General features: G+C 55.7%; 1 protein-coding gene across 6 annotated transcripts; it reads right to left on the bottom strand.

The window, feature by feature from the left end:
• Positions 1-63: 63 nt before the first annotated feature.
• On the bottom strand, positions 64-22,630 carry Arhgef1 (Rho guanine nucleotide exchange factor 1). 6 transcript variants are annotated; one of them, XM_042667892.1, is made up of 31 exons: positions 22,523-22,630; positions 16,228-16,269; positions 16,034-16,117; positions 15,119-15,232; positions 13,972-14,070; positions 13,717-13,759; positions 13,290-13,536; positions 12,257-12,286; positions 11,968-12,067; positions 11,718-11,814; positions 11,598-11,633; positions 10,975-11,112; positions 10,097-10,202; positions 9,481-9,492; positions 8,792-8,959; positions 8,391-8,536; positions 5,065-5,211; positions 4,541-4,623; positions 4,270-4,395; positions 3,810-3,924; positions 3,614-3,714; positions 3,352-3,429; positions 3,102-3,177; positions 2,845-3,012; positions 1,962-2,049; positions 1,765-1,854; positions 1,524-1,594; positions 1,354-1,440; positions 696-859; positions 509-609; positions 64-390 (listed from the first exon to the last, which is right to left on the bottom strand). In XM_042667892.1, the coding sequence occupies exons 2-30, from the start codon at positions 16,249-16,251 to the stop codon at positions 526-528; spliced, it is 2,922 nt and encodes a 973-aa protein (XP_042523826.1). In that variant the 5' UTR covers positions 16,252-16,269; positions 22,523-22,630; the 3' UTR covers positions 64-390; positions 509-525. The 6 variants fall into 6 exon arrangements, with proteins under 6 accessions (XP_042523826.1, XP_042523828.1, XP_042523827.1 ...); XM_042667894.1 differs by lacking the exon at positions 22,523-22,630 and adding an exon at positions 21,302-21,465 and having other exon boundaries at positions 16,228-16,285; XM_042667893.1 differs by lacking the exon at positions 22,523-22,630 and adding an exon at positions 21,302-21,465.

Raw genomic sequence — 22,630 nt, 5'->3', positions numbered from 1 at the left:
GCGCACTGACACACACACAGACCTTGGGTCCTTAGATAATATATATTAAAAATAAACCTCCAGGGTACCAAAAACAACCAAAAAAAAACAAAAACCCCACAAGAGTAAAGGCACTTGGTGGGGGGGTGGGAGGGTGTCCCCCAACAGGCAATACTGAGATGGCCCAGGAAAAGGGGAGGGGTCCCAGCGATGCCCCCCCCAAAGCAGAAACATGAGGAGAGAAGGCAGGGGAGGGGGAGGGGCAGGCACCCCGCAGGGGGGCAGCCCCCAGGCTGTGGCCTTGGTATCTTGGCTCCCTCTCCAGCCCTTGGGGTAGGAGATGCTGCAGTTGCTTTGGGATGGGGGGGCCCTCACGTCCTCTCCTTCCTTTCTCTCCTCTTGGCGGAAGGCCTGGGGGTGGAGAGAGGAGCAGACGAAGCAGGAGGCGGAGGGGGCAGAGGTGAGACGGAACAACAGACAGCCACTGTCCCCTCAAGGGGCAGCCGCCCAGCCCCCTCCACCCACTCACCTGCCAGGGCAGAGACCTCAAGTGCAGCTAGACTGGGGGACAGGGTTCCCCCCGAGTTGAGACAGGAGGGGCCGCAGGCGGCAGAGTTCCTCTTCTAACTCCTGGTCAGGGAGGAAGGTAAGGTTATGGGTAAGAGGGGGCGCTGTCTTCCCGCCTCAGCCATACCCAGGTCCACCACCAGTCACACCTCCAGCTGCTTTAGGGCTTCCTCTAAGCTGAGCAGGTGCTCCTGAACTTCCTGGGTCTGTGCAGGTCCCAGGGGACCACCGCCTGGCACCCCGTCCCCTTCTCCGGGAGGCCCCGCCCCACGGTCTTCCTCCGTAGGCAACAGGAGCTGCTTCAGGGCCAGCACTGGGGGGGGGGGGAGGGGAGCAGTTATGAGATGCAGTGCCCCGGGCTGGAGTTTAGAGGTTTAAAAAGGGGTGCAGGGGAGGCTGGAGATGGAAGGCATGGGGGGGTTGGGGGTGGGCAGAGGGCAGCTGCAGCACAAAGAGGAACTTGGGTGTAGATGGGGTAGAAACGTGGGTTTTCAAGTCTTGCTGGGCATCAGTGGCTCCTGCCTGTCATCCTAGCTAGTACTCAGGAGGCTGTGATCTGAAGATCAGGTTCAAAGCAAGTCAGGGCTTAAATACCAAAACCATGGAAATGTTGCTGTGGTTCAAATGGTAGAGCATCAGCCTTGAGTAGAAAAAGCTAAGGGGCAGTGCCCAGTCCTGAATTCAAGCCCCAGTACTGGCACACGCCTGTGTACACACACACGTGCGCGTGCGCACACACACACACACACACAGTGTGAACAGGGTCTGGGCATGTTTGGTGGTCCTGGAGGATGGGGATGATGCTACCTTTCTGGAGGGCTGTGACGGCGAGCTGGCCTTCGGCACCGGGTCTGCAGAAGGGCAGGAGGTCTCTGAGAGCTCTCTCAGTCTGGGCTGGTTGGGGAACAGAGAGGGTGCTCAGATCCTGGATGTTTCCCCCGTCAACCCAGAGCACCCCCGTACCCCTCCTGACTCACCCTCTGCTGGAGGCATGTCTCGGCCACCACCGTTGCCATTCTCGGAGCTGCTGAGCAGGGTTTCTCGGGTGCTAGAAGGAGGAAGTGCTAGGTGACCCCATGCCCCTGGTTCTGGGGGTTGGCAGGGGCGGGGGGTGTGTGGAGCTAGGAGACAGAGGCCCTGATGGGTCGGGCCCACAGGCACACTGAGCTTGGTTGCCATGGATACCCAGGGCCAGTCTCCAGGTGTCTGCCCCCTCACCTGCTTGGGCTGGGCCGGGGAGGCTTGAGTCGGTTAGCAGGGGCTGGGACTTTCAGGGATCCAGCAGTCTCTGTGATGAGGGCACACCAACTGGGGAGACAGGCCATGGGCTCAGGGCAGTCAGCTTCCTCCGCCCCCCCTCCCCACCAGCCAGGCAAGGACCTCCCACCCCATCTGCCCTTAAGGATCCCTCTTACTTTGTCCGCTCTGACACAGACTGTGCCACCAGCTCGTATATCTGGGCTTCCTGGTCCCAGGTGAAAATGACATAGAAGGCTTTGTGATCTGCAGGGGGAGAGGGAGATGGGGCTCACAGCCAGGAAGGCCCCTCCTACTCCCTGAGTGCCAGTCCCTGGGCACAGGCTAGAGGCTGGAAGGCCCCTGAGAGGCAGTGACGCAATGCACCCTCCCTGGGCCCCGTGTTCTCCCCCAGCCCCATGCTAACTGCTGCCCCCCCCCCCCCCACTCCTGTCCACAGCTGCAGGGCAACATTTTTCCTATGCCAGTCCTGGGGCTTGAACTCAGTGCCTGAGTACTGTCCTGAGAACTTCTTTTTTTTTTTTTTTGGGTCCGGTCGTGGGGCCTGAACTCTGGGCCTGGGCGCTGTCCCTCAGCTCTTCAGCTCAAGGCTAGCGCCTTGAGCCACAGCGCCACTTCCGGCTTTTTTCTTTTTGTTTATGTGGTTCTGAGGAATCGAACCCAGGGCCTCATGCATGCAAGGCAAGCGCTCTACCACTGAGCCACCTTCCCAGCCCCCTGAGAACTTTTTTACTCAAGGCTGGCACTCTATCCCTTGAGCCATGGCTTCTATTTCTGGCTTTTTTTTTTTTTTTTTTGATGGCCCATTGGAGATGAAGGTCTCATGGACTTTCCTGCCCAGGCTGGCTTTGAACTACACTCCTCAGATCTCAGCCTCCTGAGTAGCTAGGATGACAGGGCAGGAGCCACCAGCGCCTGGGCCAACTTCTTGGTCTCTGGGACCCTTTGGCTCCCTGCTTCCCCCGAGTGCCCATCCTGACCCTAGAGGGACCCCAGCCCTGCACAGGTGCACCGCCCCCTGCCAGCCTGCGGCACACTGACCAGTGGCCACCTCCCGGGTCATGGCGGAGGTGAGCCGCAGCACGGGCCGCAGCATGGTCTTGCCGTCGGGGGTGGGCGTCAGTGTCCGGCTGTGGGACTTGAGTAGCAGCCGCTCGTCCTGGCGCTGGAGCAGCAGCAGCAGGTCATCCAGCAGGAGCACGTGGACCTCTGTGGGGTGAGGCTGGTGGGTGCTCACGTCGTTCCCCACATCCCACTCACTGGCCTCCTGCCCTGGCCCGCCCCACCTGGGCACTCACCCACAGCCTTCTCCTTGGTCACCCGCCATGTTAGCGGGCCCTCATGGATCAGCTTTTTCTTGGTGATGTCCAGGTTCTGGGGCAGGAGGGAGCCATGGTCAGCAGAGGGGAGGGGAGGAGGGGAAAGGAGGGCAGCAGGCACCATAGGTGGGGGACAGACAGGAGTTTGGGGCCAGCAGCAGGGTGGAATCAGAGCCTCTTTCTGTCAGTAGCAACAGAACAGGCCATGGGGGGGCACCACAGAGCCCACCTTGAACTCGCTCAGCATGGGGTCGCTGCTCTGCCGAATGTGGGACAAATCTAGGCGCCGCTGGAAATCCTTGAGCCTCTGCCAGAAACAGGAGGGTCACAGAAACAAGTCAAGCATGGGGTACAACCTCAGTGACTCCCCAAAGAGGTCAAGAGCCAAGAGTAACTTGGCAGGACCCAGAGCTCAGCCTCCTGAGGAGCTAGGATGGCAGGAGGGAGCCAGCAGCGCCCGGCCCAGGCCCAGCTGCTGAGGCCCAGCTCACCAGCAGGTCCTCCATGTCACGAACAGCCTGGTTGACATGGTGGAGGATTTCTCGGCAGCACTTGGCGGCCAGCTCCACTTTCTCCCGCTCCGCCGGCTCCTCTGTGGGCAAGGGAGAGGCCAGCCTGGGTGAACCTCCACCCTCCATGGGAGGCCATGCTGGGGTAGGGAGTGGGGGGGCAGTGTCAGGCCAGTACCTGTGTTCTGCCCGATGCTCTGCAGCAGCAGGGGGTACTTGGTCAGCCGCTGCATCTCTGTGGGGATCATGTCCTTCAGCTGCAGGCGGCGGCAGCGTGGGCGGCTTTCTGCCTCCTGAGGGGACAGCAGTGTTGGGCGCCCAAGGCCAGGACTTCAGCCCCTCTGTCCCCCAGGATCCAAGACCCCAGCTTTAGGCCCTCCACCCTCACAAGTCCAGGCCCCAGTTCTCCTCCCTCAGACCCAGAAATCTAGATCCCAGTCTTCCTCTCTCAGACCCAGGGGTCCAGGCCTAGCCTCTTCCCTCAGACCCAGGGAATCCTGGCCCAAGCCCCTTTCCCTTAGACTCAGGGGGTCCAGCCCCCAACCTCCTTCCCCAGACCCAGCATCCTCCCTCAGACCCAAGGGTCCAGACCCCAGCCATCCTCCCGAGGACTCCAAAACCTGCTCCTGCCTCCTCACCTGCACAAAGGCGGAGAATCGAGGCTCCTTGCGCTGTTTGGCTTTGAGCTGCTCCAAGGCAAATGACTGTCGGCTGCAGAAGCGGGAGGAGATCTTCTGGAACCATGAGCCCTCGGCACCATCAAACTAGAGAGAGTCAAGCCAGGCAAGGTCTCAGGTGGGATTAGCAGGAACATTGCCTCAAACAGAGATGGAAGCCTCAACTAGGCCAGGCCTGGCGCACCCCTGCCTGGGAGGGGGAGGGGGGCTGGGCAGCGTGGGGCATCCTCACCCGGGCCAGCAGCACGTCTCCGATCTCCTCGATGAGGTAGCCACTCTCCTGTCTCCGTTTCATCAGGCGATCCAGGAACAAAGCTGGGGGAGGGGTTTAAGGAAAAGGGATGTGTGGTGGGGGCCCGAGAGGATTGTCTGAACCTGGCTGCAGGCATCGGTCTGCTCCTTAGGGACAATGAGCACATGGGGACAGGAATGGGAGGTCCCTGGAACAGAGGCTGCTGAGCTTTGGGTCTAGGGAGGCATAAAGGAGGGAGCTGACCAGAGGCTGGTGACTCACATCTGTAATCCTAATTATTCAGGAGGCTGAGATCTGAGGATCCAGGTTTGAAGCCAGGCTAGGCAGGAAAGTCTATGAGACTCTTACCTCCACTAAACTACTAGTAGAGCTGTGGCTCAAGTGAAAGCACTAGCTGTGAGTGAAAAAGGTCTGGGACAACACCCAGGCCCTGAGTTCAAGCCCTATGACTGACACACACACACAAAAAGGAGGGAGCTGGAGGGACTCAGCCCAGTACTCACAGTGCACCTCGATGAGCTCATCCAGGCTGGGGAAGATGTTCTGTAGCTCCTCCAGGGGGAAGAAGCCCCCATCCGCCATGGGCTGGTAGAAGAGATCGTGTAGCACACGCAGCATGCGCACATGGGCAGCCTCCGTCACCAGCAGCTCTGTGGGAAGCCCCAAAGCAGGAAGCTGGGGAGGGTGCCAGATCTGGGGGGGACTGTCTCTGGTACACTGGGGGAGGGACAGGGCCAGAGGGGTGCTTCCTACTGGGGGGACATTCTGAGTCATTCACCTTCCTAAATATCCTCTGATAAGCCAGGGCACTAGGAACTCACACCTGTCATTTTAGCAACTAAGGAGGCTGAGATCTGAGGATCAAGGTTCTAAGCCAGCCAGGGCAGAAAAAGTCTGTGAGACTCTTATCTCCAATTAACCAGAAGTAGCACTGTGGCTCAAGTGATAGAGTGCTAGCACTGAGCAAAAAACAAGCAAACAAAAAAAGCTCATGGGTGGGCTGGGAAGGTGGCTCAGTAGTAGAGTGCTTGCCTCGCATGCATGAAGGGCCTGGGTTCGATTCCTTAGCACCACATAAGCAGAAAAAAGCCAGATGTGATGCTGTGGCTCAAGTGGTAGGGCATTACCTTTGAGCTGAAGAGCTGAGGGACAGCGCCCAGGCCAGAGTTCAAACCCCAGGACTGGTGCACACACATGCATGTGTGTACACAACTACACACATGTACACATGTGTAGAAACACACACACACACACACACACACACACACACACACACACACACGACTTTAAGGATTCCCTGAGCCACCACCCTTTCTCTTGTGCTGGGACTGTCTGCAGGGGATAAAACCTGGAAATCCCCATGTAAACTGGGAGCAGATGACTCCATTGCCAGCAAACTATATCTAACCATCCAGACATCTTCACAGCCTTGCTTTCTGGTTTTTGTTATTGGTGCGTGTTTGTTTGTTTTTTGGTGCTGGTCCTGGGGCTTGAACCCAGGGTTGGGGCTCTGTCCCTGAACTTTTTTGGTCTAGGCAAGCACGCTACCACTTGAGCACAGCTCTACTTCCAGATGTTTTGGGGCTTAACTGGAAATTGAGAGTGTCAGGATTGGGCTGGGAAGGTGGCTCAGTGGTAGAGCGCTTGCCTCGCATGCATGAGGCCCTGGGTTCAATTTTTCAGCACCACATAAGCAGGAAAAGCCGGAAGTGGTGCTGTGGCTCAAGAAGTAGAGGGCTAACCTTGAGCTGAAGAGCTGAGGGACAGTGCCCAGGCCCAGAGTTCAGGCCCACAACCGACAAAAAAAAAAAAAGTCTCAGGATCTGTCTGTTTGGGCTGGCTCTGAACTGCAATCCTCAGATCTCAAGCCTCCTGAGTAGCTAGGATTATAGGAATGAGCCACCTGTGCCTGGCTGGTTTTTGTTGTTGTTTTGGGTCAGGTCGTGGGGCCTGAACTCTGGGCCTGGGCGCTGTCCCTCAGCTCTTCAGCTCAAGGTTAGTGCTCTACCACTTGAGCCACAGGGCCATTCCCAGCTTTTTTCTTTTTTGCTTATGTGGTGCTGAGGAATTGAACCCAGGGTCTCATGAATGCAAGGCAAGCGCTCTACCACTGAGCAACCTTCCCAGCCCCTATTTTTTTGTTGGTCGTGGGGCTTGAACCCTGGACCTAGGTGCTGTATCTCAGCTCTTCAGCTCAAGGCTAGTGTTCTACCACTTGAACCACAGCACCATTTTTGGTTTTCTAGTGGTTAGAGATAAAGAGTCTCATGGGCTTTCCTGCCCAGGCTAGATTCGAACCAGGATCCTCAGATCTCAGGTTCCTGAGTAGCCAAGAGCAAAGAGAGGCTCAGACAGTGGCCAGGTCCTGAGTTCAAGCTTAGCAACTGAGGAAAAAAAAGTCTCACCAAGCAGTTAGCAAAATCAAGATGGAAACAATACACTATTATTTTTCTACTCAGAAGCAAGCACTGCTAATGTATTCATTTATTTTCCCCAACTGCTCCCTATGGGAACCCTTTTTCCCCTAAGCCATTAAGATCATACTAACTAAAAAGGCTGGGTGCAGTGGCTCATGCCTGTAATCTCAGCTACTAGAGAGGGAGAAACTGTGAAGCCTACAATTTGTGGTGAGCCAGGGTACAAAGTTGGAAAGACAACAAAAGATAGACATGGTAGTGTGAAGCTAGAGTGCCAGCCACTTGGGAGGCACAGGTTGGAGGAGCTAGGTCTATGGCCACAGGCCAAAACAAGAGACCTTTATCTGAACAGTAACCTAAGCAATAAAGTGCTGGAGATTTGGCTAAGTGGTAGAATGCCTGCCTAGCCAAGCTCAAGGTCCTGAGTTTAAACCTTAGTCCCATGAGAAAAAAAGTCATACCCTAAACAAGAATCAGAACATTAAAATTTCCTTCCCTTGTGCCAGAACGACCCTGAACATTACATAGGAGTTCACTCACCTCCAAGAGTTCTGTTATTTTTTATTTTCCTGGTACTAGGGATTGAGCTCAGACATAGACGCACACAGACACACAGATACACAGACACAGACACACAGACACATACTAGGTAAGCCCTCTACCACTTGAGCCACAACCTCAGACCTTTTACTTTTTATTTTTATTTTTGTTGGTCCTGGGGCTTGAGTTCAAGGACTGGGAACTGTCTCTGAGCCTTTTTGCTCAAGGCTAGTGCTCTACCACTTTAAGCTATAGCTCCACTTCCGGTTTTCTAGTGGTTTATTGGAGATATGAGTCTCACAAACTTTCCTGCCTGGGCTGGTTTTTTTTGGGTCGGTCATGGGGTTTGAACTCTGGGCCTGGGCGCTGTCCCTCAGCTCTTTAGCTCAAGGCGAGCGCTCTACCACTTGAGCTACAGCGCCACTTCCGGTTTTCTGGTGGTTTATTAGAGATAGGAGTCTCACGGTCCCCTGCCTGGGCTGGCTTTGAATCCTCAGATCTCAGCCTCCTAAGTAGCTAGGATTACAGGCGTGAGCCACCAGCGCCCGGCTCTGGGCTGGTTTTGAACTGAAATCCTCAGATCTCAGACTCTTAAGTAGTTAGAATTATAGTTGTAAACCACTGGCACTGGTCTTACTTTCTCAGGATGATTTCAGAGTAACTTTGTCAGAGCTGGCCTCAAATCTCTATCCTCAAGTCTCCCAAGTAGCCTGAATGGGTCATGTTAGCTGTTGTACTGTTGTTCCTCCCTCTGAGGGGGCTACTGTGGGGTTCACCTGTCTCAAGCTCTCCCCATGGTAACAAACACGGAGGTGGACGCCTCCCCGTGCCTGTCCATGGCCAGAGTGGGGTGGATGGGGCCCCACACTCACCACTGATCACTTCCTGCCGCTTCACCTGGCTCTTGGGAAGGTTCATCAGGGTGTCCTGGGGGACCAGCTCCCGCCACCCAGGGGGTTCTTCTGGCTCCAGCTCCAGTCCTGACCGTCCTGGCTCCCCATCATCTCCAGGCTCAGGGCTGTGGACAGAGGCCTTCGTTGGTACCCTTTGTTTGGTGGTACCCCAGGGAGAAGCCTTCAACTCCTTAAGTGTCCAACTCCTCTGTGGTCTTGGCATTGGGCCCCTAGAGTGGTCTAACCCCACACCCCTCTCTCCCAAGGCCTAGGACAGGGGTTCTGTGGCCTCGGCCACTGGCTGCCCAGTTCTCTGCTGCTCTGGGAGCCCTCCCCTCCCTGACTCTCCAGACGGCCTGTGTGGACAGGGAGTAACGTACGTGGCTTGTCGGGTGGGGCCAAGCACGGCTGTGGCAGAGCTGGGGTCCATGTCCACGTCGCTCCGGGAGCGGCCCCCACCCCGGCCCTTAGCCCCGAGGCTGCCCCGGGAAGGCCGGCGGCGGTCACTCACCCGCAGGCTCTCTGAGCGCCCCAGACGCCCTGGCAGCCTGCACCCCAAGGCCAAGGACAGTCAGGCAGAGGCCGGAACAGAGACAAGGAGAGACCAGGACAGGGAGACAGGACAGGGACAGGACAGGGACAGGGAGTCAGGACAGGGACAGGGACAGGACAGACAGGGCAGTGACAGGATAGACAGGACAGGGACAAGGAGACAGGACAGGACAGGGACAGGGAAAGACCAGGACAGGGACAGGGAGACAGGACAGGAACCAACATGCAACAGAAGAGAATTGTCAGGAATAGTAGGATTTGTGGGCTGCTGGGGTGGGGGGTGGGGGGGAAGGGGAGGTGGCCAAGAGGGTGGAGGGACCCCTCCCTCCCTGAGGTGGGGACATGGAGAAAGAGGGAAGGATTTCCATACTTAGCTCTTCAACTGGGAGGGTGATGTCCCCACCCACCCCTCATGGGGGGGGGGGTGGAGGGGGTGGAGTGGCCATGGGGGGGAAGGGAGGGGCTGGGAGAAGCAGGGGAGGGCTGGCCCTCCCCCACCCAGGGCCCAGGCACCCACCTCTTCCACCTTCTGGGGAGAGAGGGTACAGGGTCAGAGGTGGACCCAATGGAACCCAGCTCGCCTCCCCACACCCCCCTCAAAGGGTCCCCAAAGCAGCAGCACGAGGACAGGCAGGGGGCAGAACCTGTCCCCCAACTCTGAGGGGGACAGGGCCCCCGGGAAGGGAGCAGGGAGCACGGGGTGGGGGGGGATGGGGGGGGGGGTGGGGGCCCCAGGAGCAGGGGAAGAGCCAGGTGGGTGGAGCTTAAAGAGGGCGGGGCTTAAAGAGGAAGGATAGAAAATGGAAGGGGTGGGCAAGGCAGATAGTTTGGAGTGGAGGAAGAGGAAGGGAGGGTGTAGAAGGAAAGTTGGCCAGAAAGGAGGCAGAGGAACAGGAGATACAGAGGAAAGAGAAGAGGAGGAGGAGGATCCGCAAACGAGGAAGAAGAAGGAAGAAAGAAGGAAAGTGAAAGGACTGAAGACCGATACAGAACAAAGGCAGGAGGGAGCTAGCAGTGAGGGCATGGCTGGGAACAGGCAGGTGCAAATGGCGGCTGCAACCCCCACATACCCTCCCAGCCCCCAGCAGCTGTCCCTGCTCAGCCCTGGCCCTCCTGAGACCCCACCCAGGTACCTCTCTGTCTCAGCACCGTCCTCTGGGTTTTCTGGGGGTGCTAGGGGCTCCAGACTTGTAGGGCCTTGTGAAGGAGTGTCTCCCGGCTCCAGGGAGGTATCAGAACCTGTAGGTGAGGCCGGAGTGAGGCACAATACAAAGTCCATGGAGCGCCATACCATTGGCTCACCACTGTCATCCTAGCTGCTGAGGAGGCTGAGATCTGAGGATGGAGGTTCATAGCCAGCCTGGGCAGGAGTCTATGAGACTCTTTATCGCCGATTAAGCACCAAAACAGCTGGAAGTGGAACTGAGGCTTAATGTGGCTTAAGTGGAAAAGTGCTAGTCTTGAGCAAAAAAAGCTCAGGGACAGCACTCAGGCCCTCAGTTCATGCCCCAGAACCTGCGTGTGCACGCGCGCGCACACACGTGCGCACAGACAGACAGACACACAAACACACAAAGATAAGTATACTAAGGAATGAGTTAAGATTTAAATATTGAACTCAAGCTGGGCAAGCAGCTATCAGGGACGTAAGGAGCAGAAGGCTATGCAGCCCTGAGAAATAGTTACTTGGAGGGGGCACTGCTCTCTACTCAGCTTCTGGAAATGAAGCCCTGGGGGTGACAGGGAAGACAGTAAAAAGAAGGGGGAGACATAGCACTGGGAGAGAGGCCAGAGCCCTGAGAGAAAGAAGCAGAAAGGGTAAACTGAGGCAGCCATTAACAACACTGGTAACCAGGTGCAGATGGTAAGAAGGAGGGAGGTGGGGAGGTGTCATAGTGAGCCAAGTCTTTTACCCCAAGAGGTGTCCCTGGGGCTAGTGGCACTCACCCTGCAGCCCCACGCTGCCCCTCCCCCCTCCCCCCCCCCCCACTCCAGCCCCTGAACCTCTCACCTGCTTCCCGATATGGGCTGTCCACAGGCAGAGGGCTCAGGGAGACTCCAGAGGGGTCCTGACTAGGAGCCCCAATAGTCCTGTCCCGAGAAGGCACGCCAAGGCTTCCCTTGCGGTCTACAGGGCCTGGCTTTTCCCCTGGAGAGACAGTGAGAAGGAGGGGAAATGGAAGAGCAGCTGTCTCCATACCAACCACTGAGGCCCAGGACATCAGCCTCTGTCTCTTAAGGCCCCAGAGACCCAGTAAGGTACCCGCTCCCCACCCCCCTGCTCTAAGATCCAGGGGTTCAGGCCCCAGCCCTCCTCCCTCAGACCCAGGGATAAAGATCCCAGCCCTCCCTACTCAAACACACAGGCTCAGGCCCCAGCCTCCCCTCCATCAGACCCAGGAGTCCAGCTCCAGCCTTCCTCCTTCAGACACAAGGGTCTTAACTCCATCTCCTCCCTTAAGGTCCAGAAACAACCCTCCCAATGCACTGAATCCTCTTCCCTCAGACCCCACCACCTCCTCTTTCAGACCCAGAGGTCCAGATCCCAGGCCCCTCCCTCAGACACAGGGTCCAGCCCCCACCCCTCCTCCTTCAGGTCTCAGGATAGACGCTCTGCTACAACAAGTTCATTACCATCAACCTCGCCTTTGAGGTGTCGAAAGTCTGGAGCTGAAATGAGAGAGGGGGACATGAGGTGCGGACGGCCTGAGGAAGACACGGCAGGCAGGGCTATGGCCCTGGCCCCCTCCATACCTGGAGGCTCGCCCCGGTTCCATCGAGCAGCATCCAGGATACTGCTCAGCCCTTTCTTGGTCTTGGGGGGCTCATCTGACCGCCGGTTCCCCATCACCTACAGGAGGATGGGGGCCAGGGAAGGAGGGGTGAACATTCCTAAGATGACACAAAGCAGAACCAAACCTCAAGTGTCCAGTCTTGAGGCTCCCCTGGGTGTGGGGGAGGGGGAGGCCCCCGAAGAGGAAAAGGCCAGGTTTGGCCTCAGCACCTTTTTCCGGAAGAAATTACGCCCCGATTTCTTATCCCCACTCTTGGTCCGCACTCCGAGATAGCGCATGTACAGGCTGATGGCGGCGACCACAGCGGCACTGTGGGGAGGAGGTGATGAGGACCCCAATGCACACAGACCCCCATCGGGAGTACCTGACTACCCCAGAGGCTGAGGTGGGCCTCCCTTCCCAATTCCCACAGCACTTCCTGTGAGGCAGAGGAAGCAGAGCCAGGGAGCTCCTCAGGCCCAGACCAACCACCTCGCCTGCCCTCTTCTGCCCGGTCACCTCTTTTCCTCGTCTGTGGAGATGGTGTGTCTGTGGGGGAGAAGAAAAACATCTGACAACGTTGTGAAGGGACCAGTGGCTCACTCCTGTCATCCCAGCTACTTAGGAGGCTGAGATCTGAGAATCACTGTAACCCAGCCCAGGGCAGGGAAAGTCTATGAGACTCATCTCCAATGAACCACCAAAAAGCTACAAGTGGAACTGTGGACCAAGTAGTAGAGTGCTAGTCTTGAGTGAAAAAGCTCAGAGACAGCACCCAGGTCCTGAGTTCAAGCTCCAGCCCAAGCACAAAAAAAAAATAAAAGGGAGGCAGTGGGGAATGAAAGAAAATGACAAGAGGCTGGGAAGGTGGCTCAGTGGTAGAGCGCTTGCCTCGCATGCATGAGGCCCTGGGTTCGATTCCTCAGCACCACATAAGCAGAAAAAGCCAGAAGTAGCGCTGTGGCTCAAGTGGTAGGGTGCTAGCCTTGAGCTGAAGAGATGAGAGACAGCGCCCAAGCCTACAATCCTAGCTACTCAGGAGGCTAAGGATCATAGTTCAAAGCCAGCCTGGGCAAGGAAAGTCTGTGGGACTTTTTTTTTTTTGGGGGGGGGGGAGCCGGTCGTGGGTCCTGAACTCTGGGCCTGGGTGCTGTCCCTCAGCTCTTCAGCTTAAGGTTAGCACACTACCACTTGAGCCATAGCACCACTTCTGGCTTCTTTTTTTTTCTGCTTATGTGGTGCTGAGGAATCGAACCCAGGGCCTTATACATGCAAGGCAAGCGCTCTACCACTGAGCCACCTTCCCAGCCCTCTGTGGGACTCTTATCTCCAATAAACTACCAGAAAACCAGAAGTGGCGCTGTGACTTAAGCAGTAGAGAGCTTGCCTTGAGCTGAAAAGCTGAGGGATAGTGCCTAAGCACAGAGTTCAAGCCCCACGACCGATTAAAAAAAATGGCAGGGTAGGCTTGAGCCCCAGGACTCCAATACGAACCCTGATGTGAATGAGAGCTGGTGGATGCCAAGGGTGGCACAGCCTGGTCCCCACTTACTGCATCTCCTCCAGGTGGGCCAGCAGCCTCTCAGCCACATGCCGCTCGCGGGCCTCATAGCTGGCTCGGTCCCGGCCCACCCAGGGCTCCAGTTGGGCCAGCTCCTGCTCCCAGGGCGTCATGCCCATGAGCCGCTTGGAGCGGAAGTCTTCCAGCTGCCGGCTCACAGCCGCCTGCTGACTCTGGACCACCTCCTGCACAAAGCGTCGCTGGATGTCCTCGGAGATGAGGTCGAGTCGAGTGCGGTCTGCAGGGACACATTTAGGGGCTGGGGACCACATTTCCGAGGCCCTGGCTCCTGACAGCCAAGCTTCCTTGGGCTGTCACCACTATGCAGGAATGAATGAATGAGTGAATGAATGAATGAAGGTGATTCCTTGGCCCAACCAGCCAGAGACCCTCCCTCATCCCTAAGGCTCCTCCTTACCAAGCTCAAAGGTGACGTTGGGAGGAACTGGGACCCGCAGGACCTGCTCGAGGGAGACTGGAGTGAGGTGGGAGGAGGGAAGGCCCTGGGGGGGGGGGGGGGCCACAGGATTGTGGGCCAGGATGCTTAGTGGGCAGAAATAGGGCCCAGATGGGTGTGTTCTTCAGTGGGTGGAGCTTGGGGGATGCACAAAGGGGTCTCTAGGAAGGACCAAGCAGGGGCCAGGGTCAAGGGTCAGGGCAGCAGGTGTCTCACCGAGGTCTTCTCCAGGAAGCTATGGGAAAAGTCGAGGAAGGCCTTCTTGGCCTCTTTGGGGCCCAGAGAACCCAGCATGTCGGCATGCAGGCAGCAGAGCTGGGAGAAGATACAGAGCATGGTTCTATTCCTTCCTGGCTCCCCAGCTCCCCCAGCAAAGCCACACTAGGGCTATGGGGGTCAAATGTCACCTCCTTTGAGAAACACTCCCTGATTTCTACCCTGACTGCCCGAGGCCCTTATCTTCCTTGCAGCCTCCGGGTAGGGGGAGAGAGGAGGAGAGGTGGCACACCAGGAATATCTTTGTTCTTGTTGTTTTGTTTTGCCAGTCCAGGGGTTTGAAACTCAGGGCCTGGGCACTGTCCCTGAGCTGCTTTTGTTCAAGGCTAGCGCTCTACCACTTGAGCCACAGCGCCACTTCCAGCCTTTTCTGTCTATGTGGTACTGAGGACTCGAACCCTACCTAGGGTTTCATGCATGCTAGGCAAGCACTCTACCACTAAGCCACCTTCCCAGCCAATATTTTTGATTCTATGTGGCTCCCCATGGTCTTGTTTCCTCATGATGTGGTTAATGTGGAGGTTAAAGTCTCATGGACTTTCTTGCTCATGCTGACTTGGAACCTAGAGCCTCAAGTTCTCAGCCTTCTGAGTAGCTAGAATTACAGGCGTGGGCCACTGGTACCCTGGTTAGGAAGGTTCCCTGGTTCTGTCAGGATCGAGACCTACAATGGCTCATAGCCTTTTCGAGAACATCCACCCTGAACACCTGTCTGGTGACAACCCCTGGGGAGACCAGCCTGATATCCATCCCTCCAGAGCGCCCAGGAGGAGCTGTGTCTCTTATGGGAGGCTGATGCTGCCACAGGCCCAAAAGGAGAACAGGACGTGGTTTCTGCCAGGCCGCTGTGTGCACAGCCTACTCTGAGCATGCTCTGCACTTGCTACTTGTTCAGGATTCCATGGAGCTCCCACACCACAGCCGGTGTAGAGACCCCGTCCGGCCTTGCCCTATGACCTTTGCGTTCTGGATCTGGATCTCCACGCCCTCCAGGCTGATCAGCATCCAGGCCGATCAGTATCAGTGTAGCTCACTGAGTGCCTGCCTGCCCCAGCCTTCCCCCTTCTCCCTTCCTGGGCATCCTTACCAAGGGTCCTGGCTCAAACTGCAGAGCCACATGCTGCAGGAGGGCCATGAGGTGGGCTGGACGCCGCTTCACCTGCTCCAGGCTCTGGAACTGGCTGTTTTGCTCCTCTGAGTTCTGGTCATGGGGACAGGGAGGTTGAGTGCGGGACGGGGGGGGGGGGGGGGGGTGTTGCAGGGGAGCTTGGGCTTGTCCTCCAATGGAGCTATGATGGGGTAGAAAGTAGGGTGGGGAGCTGTGTCTGTGCTGTTAAGGTGACAGTAAGGGCAGCTGGGTAAATGGACGTGATCAGATGCTGCTCTGCAGAGAGAAGGGATGGCATCTCATGCAGGGAAGGCAGTGATAAGCTGGGGCTACAAGAAGTAGGGTACAGAGCTGGGTGCTGGTGGCTCATACCTAATACCCTAGCTACTAAGGAGGCTGAGATCTGAGGATCACAGTTCAAAGCCAACCCCAGGCAGGAAAATCCATGAGACTCTTTAATTGCCAATTAACCACTAGAAAACTGGAAATGGGGCTGTGGTTCAAAGTGGTAAAGCACTAGCCTTGGGCAAAAATGATCAGGGACCATGCCCAGGCCCGGAGTTTAGGCCCCACAACTGACAAAGAAGAAGAGGAGTAGAAGCGAGGCACCAGTGGCTTGCACCTGTCATCCTAGCTACTCAGGAGGCTGAGATCTGAGGATCACGGTTCAAAGCCAGCCCAGGCAGGAAAAATACATGACTCTTATCTCTAATTAACTACCCCACACATACCACGCCCAAGAAAAAAAGCTGAAAGTGGAGCTGTGACTCAAGGTTGAACACTAGACTAGAGGTGAAAGGTGGAGAGAGACAGAAGATGGGCAGAGATGAAGAACGGAAGAAGGACGCCCACTAAGGACCGCACAGAAGCATATGCACCCTAGCTTCTGCTCACCGCCTCCAGCTCGTTCTCAAAATCCTCATCCTCCGCTCCGATAATGCTGATGGGCACTAGGCCAGGTCTTGGAGGCCCTGGGGCCTGAGGAAGAGGAGAGACAGCTTCAGGCTACAGGGCTCCTCGCCTCGCAGCTGCCAACCCTCTCCACCCCCCCCCCCCCCCATCCTGGCTGAGTCCAGCTCTACACTCACCGCCCCTCGGGCCACGTCTTCCATCTCCAGGGCTCTGCAGGGCTGGGGAGAGGAGGGGCTGCGGTTAGGGGTGGAGTGGGGTGGGAGGGGAGGTTACTCACAGATTCCTGGCCCAGGTGTGAAGGTGAGTAAACAGCCACCCCCCCACCCGGCCTACCCAGCTCAATGGGGCCTCTGTGTGGCCACAAAGAGCCCTTCACAGGCCAGCCAGGGGGCGGGGAGCCCAAGGAAGGGCGCTTGGGGGATGTGGGGGAGAAAAGGCTGCAGGCCCTGAAACCCAGGGTTCCTGGCCCTGGGGGGGGGGCTGGTGGGGAAAGCAGGCAATTTGGGTCTCTAAAAGAGAGAGGGCCAAGGGAGGTAAAGGCTGGTCCCAAGGGGTTGAGGCCTTGAGGAAGGTGGAGCTGAGTTAGTTCCGGGGAAGGTAGGAAGGAGAGGCCTGAGGTGTGGGGAGCTCTCTGGTCTGTGACAGGCTTAGGCCAGGATGTTGCCTCTGAACCCACCAGCCCTACTTCCTGTGACAGGAAGTCACAAAGGCGAACCCCCAACCTCCAACTCTTTCACACAAAAGAAAACAAAACTGTGAACCCTTTTCCCTCAGGAACCTGGGGCCTCACTCTACACTCTTCTAGTTCTCCTATCATTCCCAGCTTCTTAGGCTTCTGGTCCCAGAAAAATCAGGGCAGGGTCAGGCCCAGTGGCTCACACCATTAATCCTAACCTAGTTCAGGAGGCTGAGATGTGAGGATCAAGGTTCAAAGCCAGCCCTGACAGGAAATTCCATTTCTTTCTTTTTTTTTTTTTGGGTGGGGGGCGATCGTGGGGCTTGAACTCTAGGCTTGGGTGCTGTCCCTGTGCTTTTCAGCTCAAGGCAAGCACTCTACCGCTTGAGCCACAACGCCACTTCCAGTTTTCTAGTGGCTTATTGGAGATAAGAGTCCCATGGACTTTCCTGCCCAGGCTGGCTTTGAACTGTGATCCTCAGATCTCAGCCTTCTGAGTAGTTAGGATTACAGGCATGAGCCCAGCTCCATGAGATTTTTATTAAACATCCACTAAGTGGTAGAGCTAGCCTTGTGTGAAAAAGCTCAGGAATAGCACCCAGGCCGGGATATCAAGCCCAATTGACAGAAAATTTTAAAAAAAGGAAAAGAAAAAGAAAAAAAACAAAGAAGGTCAGTTTCAACTCATTGTTGATATTTAAATGTAAAATTATTAAAGCCTGGTACCAGTGGCTCAAACCAGTAGTCCTATCTATTCAGGAGGTTGAGGTCTGAGAATTGAGATTCCGGAGACTCCAATTAGCCACCAAAAAGCTCTAGTGGAGCTGTGGCTCAAGTGGTACAGCACCAGCCTCAAGGGGGAGAAGGCTAAGGGACAATGGCTAGGCCAAGTTCAACCCTCAGTATTTGCCCAAAAAAAAAACCAAAACAGAGAGGGTCTTGAACAGCCCATCCTCAGGTATTTGTATCTTTTTTTTTTTTGGGTCCGGTTGTGGGGCCTGAACTCTGGGCCTGGGCGCTGTCCCTCAGCTCTTCAGCTCAAGGCTAGCGCTCTACCACTTGAGCCACAGCATCACTTCCGGTTTTTTTCTTATGTGGCACTGAGGAATCGAACCCAGGGCCTCAGGCATGCAAGGCAAGCGCTCTACCACTGAGCCACCTTCCCAGCCCAGGCACTTGTATCTTCTTCCTCTCCCTGCTCCCTTCCTTCCCCTGCTCTCCTCCCTCCCTTCCCACTCTTCCCATGCTAGTTTCTCTGGATCTAGCTCTGGATCTCAAGCTGACTCTTCCCATCCTTTCCCCGAGTTCTTGTTGCCTTTCTCGGTCTCCCTTCCCGTGTCCACACTCTTCTCAGAACCTTTCCAGCAAAGTCTTCTGTGGACCATTGGGGGAGGGACAGCATCTCACACCCCAAAGCTATTTATAACCCTCCCTGCCTGAGCCAGCTTTCTCTTCTATAGGGCCCCTCCCTAGCACTCAATAAGTGGGAGGTATAATTTGATGCCAATTACTAAACAATGATGCCTTCTCCAATGTCCAAATACCATCCCAAGGGTCCACCTGCCCAGGCATCCAATTTATTCTTTTCCATAATGTGTAGCTGTCCACCATCCAAGCCTGACTAATTTCAAGATTTTGAGCATTGTCAAATGATTATGTAGCTGGGCACCAGTGGCTCATGCCTACAATCTTAGCTACTCAGGAGGTTGCAATCTCAGGATGGCAGTCAGTTCGAGGCCAGACTGAGCAAGAAAATCAGTGAGACTCTTATCTCCAATGAACCACCAGAAAACTAGAAGTGGCACTGTGGCTTAGTGGTAGAGCACTAGCCTTGAGCAAAAGGAGCTCAAGGATAGTACTGAGAAACCTAAGTTCAAGCCCCAAAACGGACAAAAAAAAAATTACATAAATAAAATTGCATCTGGGTGCTTGCGGTTCATTCCTGTAATCCTAGTTACTGAGGAGACTGAGATATGAGAATTCTGGTTCCCAGCCAGCCCAGGAAGGAAAATCCATGAGACTCTTATCTTCAATTCAATACCAAAAAGGCAGAAGTAGAGCTTGGCACTGGTGGCTGCCACCTATAATCCTAGTTATTCAGGAGGCTGAACTCTGAGGATCTTGGTTCAAAGCCAGGCGGGACAGAAAAAAAGAGCCGGGCGCCAGTGGCTCACGCCTGTAATCCTAGCAACTCAGGAAACTAAGATCTGAGGATGGCAGTTCAAAGAAAGACCAGGAAACTCTTTTATCTCCAATAAACCATCAGAAAACCAGAAGTGATGCTGTGGCTCAAGTGGTAGAGTGCTTGCCTAGAGCTGAAGAGCTCAGGAACAGTGCCCAGGCTCAGAGTTCAAGCCCCATGACCAACACCAACAAAATAATAATAATAATAGAAAGGAGGAGGAGGAAGAGAAGAAGGAGGAGAAGGAGAAGAGGAAGAGGAAGAAGAGGAAGGAGGGGAAAAAGTGGAGGAAAAGGAAGAGGAAAAGAGGAGGAGGAGGAGGAGGAGAGAAGGAAGAGGAAGAAGAAATAAGTGCTATTGCCAGATGCTGGTGGCTCATATCTATAATCCTACCTACTCAGGAGGCTGAGATCTGAGGATCATGGTTTGAAGCCAGCCCAGGCAGGCAAGTCTGAGACTTTTATCTCCAATTAGCCACCAGAAAATTGGAAGTAGTGCTAGTGGTAGAGCGCTAGCCTTGAGCAAAAGAGCTCAGGGGCAGCACCCAAGCCCTGAGCTCAAGCCCCATGACTGACAAAAAAAATTTTTTTTTAAAAAGAGCTATCACTTTACATGCACTTGGTATGACATGCACTCAGGATGTGACAAAAACAGCACTATTACCTTAAAGGTTTTAAGTAATTTCATTTTCTCAATGACCTCATGAAGTCAACATTACTTTTTTTTCGGGGGGGGGGGGGGGGAGGGGAGGATGGAGATTTGAACTCAGGGCCTCATGCTTGCTAGGAAGGATTCCATTTATAGTCTATACCTCCAACTCTTTTGCTTTCATTATTTTTCAGGTAAAGTCTTGAGTTTGTGTACAGGTAGGCCTCAGATAGCAATCCTCCTTTCTGTCCCTCCCATACAACTAGGATTGTTGAAATGAGATCTTGCTAACCTTTTTGCTGGCCTGGCCTTGATCCTTCCAATCTTGGCCTCCCAGGTAATTAAGATTATAACTGTGTGTACCATCATGCCCAGCTCCTGACTTGGATTTGCTTTGTTTGGGAGGACTACTATCATTCCTATCCCTAATTTACAAAGAAGAAACTGAGACAGAGGTCATAAGGTATAGGATTTAAAGACCAAGTAGTCTGGCTCCAGAGTTGATCACATTACACACACACACACACACACACACACACACACACACACACACACACACACACACACACACACACACACACACACACACACACACACACACACACACACACACACACACTCCACCTTTAGGAAGCTAAAATCTCAGTACTTCAATCAAAGGTCTGAGATATATTAGGTCTGCTGTGTCTGGGAAGGACAGGGAGGGGCATGTGGACAGTGTGGCCTGGACAGGAGTACAGACTGGAGCAAGCAGCTCCACAAAGGGAGCCAGGTGCTGGTGACTTTGGCCTGTTATCCTCACTACTCAGGAAGTTGAGATCTGAGGATCAAGGTTCAAAGCCAGCCCTGGTGGAAATCTGTGAGGCGCTTATCTCCAATGAATCACCAGAAAACCAGAAGTGGCACTGGGGCTCAAAGTGGTAGAGTGCTAGCCTTGATCAAAAGAGCTCAGGGACAGCGCCCAAGACCTGAGTTCAAGCCCCACGACTGACAAAAAATATGGAATGGGATGGGAGTGTTTGAGGTTTAGGATATAGGGTCCTACAAAGATAGAGCTATCAAGTGAGATCGATCAACAGGCAACTGACAGCCTAGAGTTCTGGTGGAGAGAGGTGGCCCGGTGTGCTTGAGGCTGGAGGGGGGGGGAGGGGAAAGAGGAAGCTGTCAAGGCAGGTTTAGAAGAATCCATGGGCTGAGGTGTGTGAGGTTGTCCTGAAGAAAAGGAGGTACACGTGAACAGGTGCCAGGTCTCTAGTGCAGAATTCCGGGCTCCCAAGTCAAGTGGCCCAGAATCTCCAAGAACCTGAGAACCTGAAGAGGGTTCTAGGAATGTGTAGCTCCCCCTCCCACCCCAACCCCAAGGGTCTAAAGAATCCGGGCATCACGACTACAGAGGGAAAGTTGCTGGTTTTATAGGAAAAAGCAGGGGATGGGGGGGGGGGCACAGAATTTGATAGGTGTGAGGTAAGTCCCGGGCCTAAAGTTGTTGTTGTTGTTATTTATTAGGGCCCCAGGTTTAAGGGATGCTAGCCAGAACCTGGAAGGTCTGCAAACCCCTGTCAACTCTACTGAGCGTGGAGGGCCTTCACGAGCCCTAAATGGGAGAAGGGGGTCTCCAGGGGGTCCTCAAATGCCAGCGGATGTGGCAGTGTGGATAGCTGGGGATGCCGGGGCGGGGGAAGAGAGTGCACCGTCAGGGGTCCGGTGCCCACCGGGGGGCCCCGTCTGGAGCCGCGTCCCTCACCTGCTCGGATGGGGGGGGGGACAAGAAGCCCCCCTGGGCAGCCTCCGGAACCGAAGCCTCCGCGCGCGAGCTCCAGGCCTCCCCCACCCGCGCCGCCGCGTCGCTCTAGCCGCCCCACCAGGCGCCTGGGCGCTCAGCTCCACTCTCCTCCCACTCCTCCCGCCGGCCGCTCTAGCCTGACGTCTGTCCAGGTATCGGCCTCCCCGACAACTCGACTGCGCCGCGCCGGACGCTCTAGCTCTCCGCGGCGCCACGCTGGCCGACGAGGGCCGCTCTAGCCTGACGTGGAGGGCTTGACGTTTCCGTCATCTCGACTGCTCCTGTCACTCTCCTGGGGCCCCGCCCCCTCCGCCAGAGGGAGCGGGAGGTCCCAAAACTCCTGGCTCAGACAGACAGACAGAACGCAAATCTCGGCGATCTTCGACACCTCAATTCTCCGGACCTCGAACTGGGGGGAGTCCGGAGGAGGTCCCCCTCTCTGTCTCCCCAGTTCCCCGAATTCCGAACGCTGATCCACCAGGTCCCTTGGCCATCCCGCCAGTCCGCTCCGCTGCAAAACTCTGCGCTTAAGGAAGTTTAACTTTGGCTCGCCGGCATCAATGTAACTTTCTAGAAGCAGTTACTTCCCAGGGCTCAATCTGCTTCTCCGTGCAATGCAGAGAAGGGTCCAGCTCTCTGCCCAACATCTATTTCCCAGGGTATAATTAGTGACCCGGAAAAAAAAATTAACTCTCTAAACCCTTTCTGCAACGCTCAGCCTCACACCGGCCCAGCACGGATGTTTGTTGTTGTTTTTCTTTTGGGGGTGACCTTCAAGCCTGCAGGGTTGGAGGTCGGCGTAAGGGCGGGCGGAAGCCACGTTCAAGTTCAAATTAACTGGACATAGATAGTGTCACAAAGGGACCCATCTGTTTGATTCCCCGTGCCTCAGTTTCCCCACAGATAGATGGATGTGATCGTCCTTTCTTCCACTGGACGATCTAGCCTAAACCATCCTTCACCACCCCCACCACCACCCCCATCTATTGGTGGGGCATCCGTCCTTTTGACAGATGGGTACACTGAGGTCCCAGGAGAGGAGGCCGCGGGCTCTGGGGCTGCAAGCCGGGAGGCCCCTCGGCTGTCAGCAGCGTCCCAGCACCCCCCACCCCGCTCTTCCCCATTTCTCCTGGCAGCCGAGGGGCGGAGGCCGGGCGGGGCCGCCCCCTCCCCCTCCAGTACCTGGTGTCCGCGCGGGGTGGTGACCGGCGGGGCGCCCGAGGTCGGGCTCGGCGGGCGATCCCGGGCCCGGTGTCCAGGCTCCGGCTTCCTGGCTCTGGCGGGGCAGGA

Source organism: Dipodomys spectabilis, unplaced genomic scaffold (genome assembly GCF_019054845.1).
Source record: "Dipodomys spectabilis isolate Male_0828 unplaced genomic scaffold, ASM1905484v1 ptg000422l, whole genome shotgun sequence".
In the NCBI taxonomy this organism is placed as follows: Eukaryota; Metazoa; Chordata; class Mammalia; order Rodentia; family Heteromyidae; genus Dipodomys; species Dipodomys spectabilis.
Note: the sequence above shows the minus strand (reverse complement) of the source record. Positions and strands in the feature narration are given on the sequence as shown.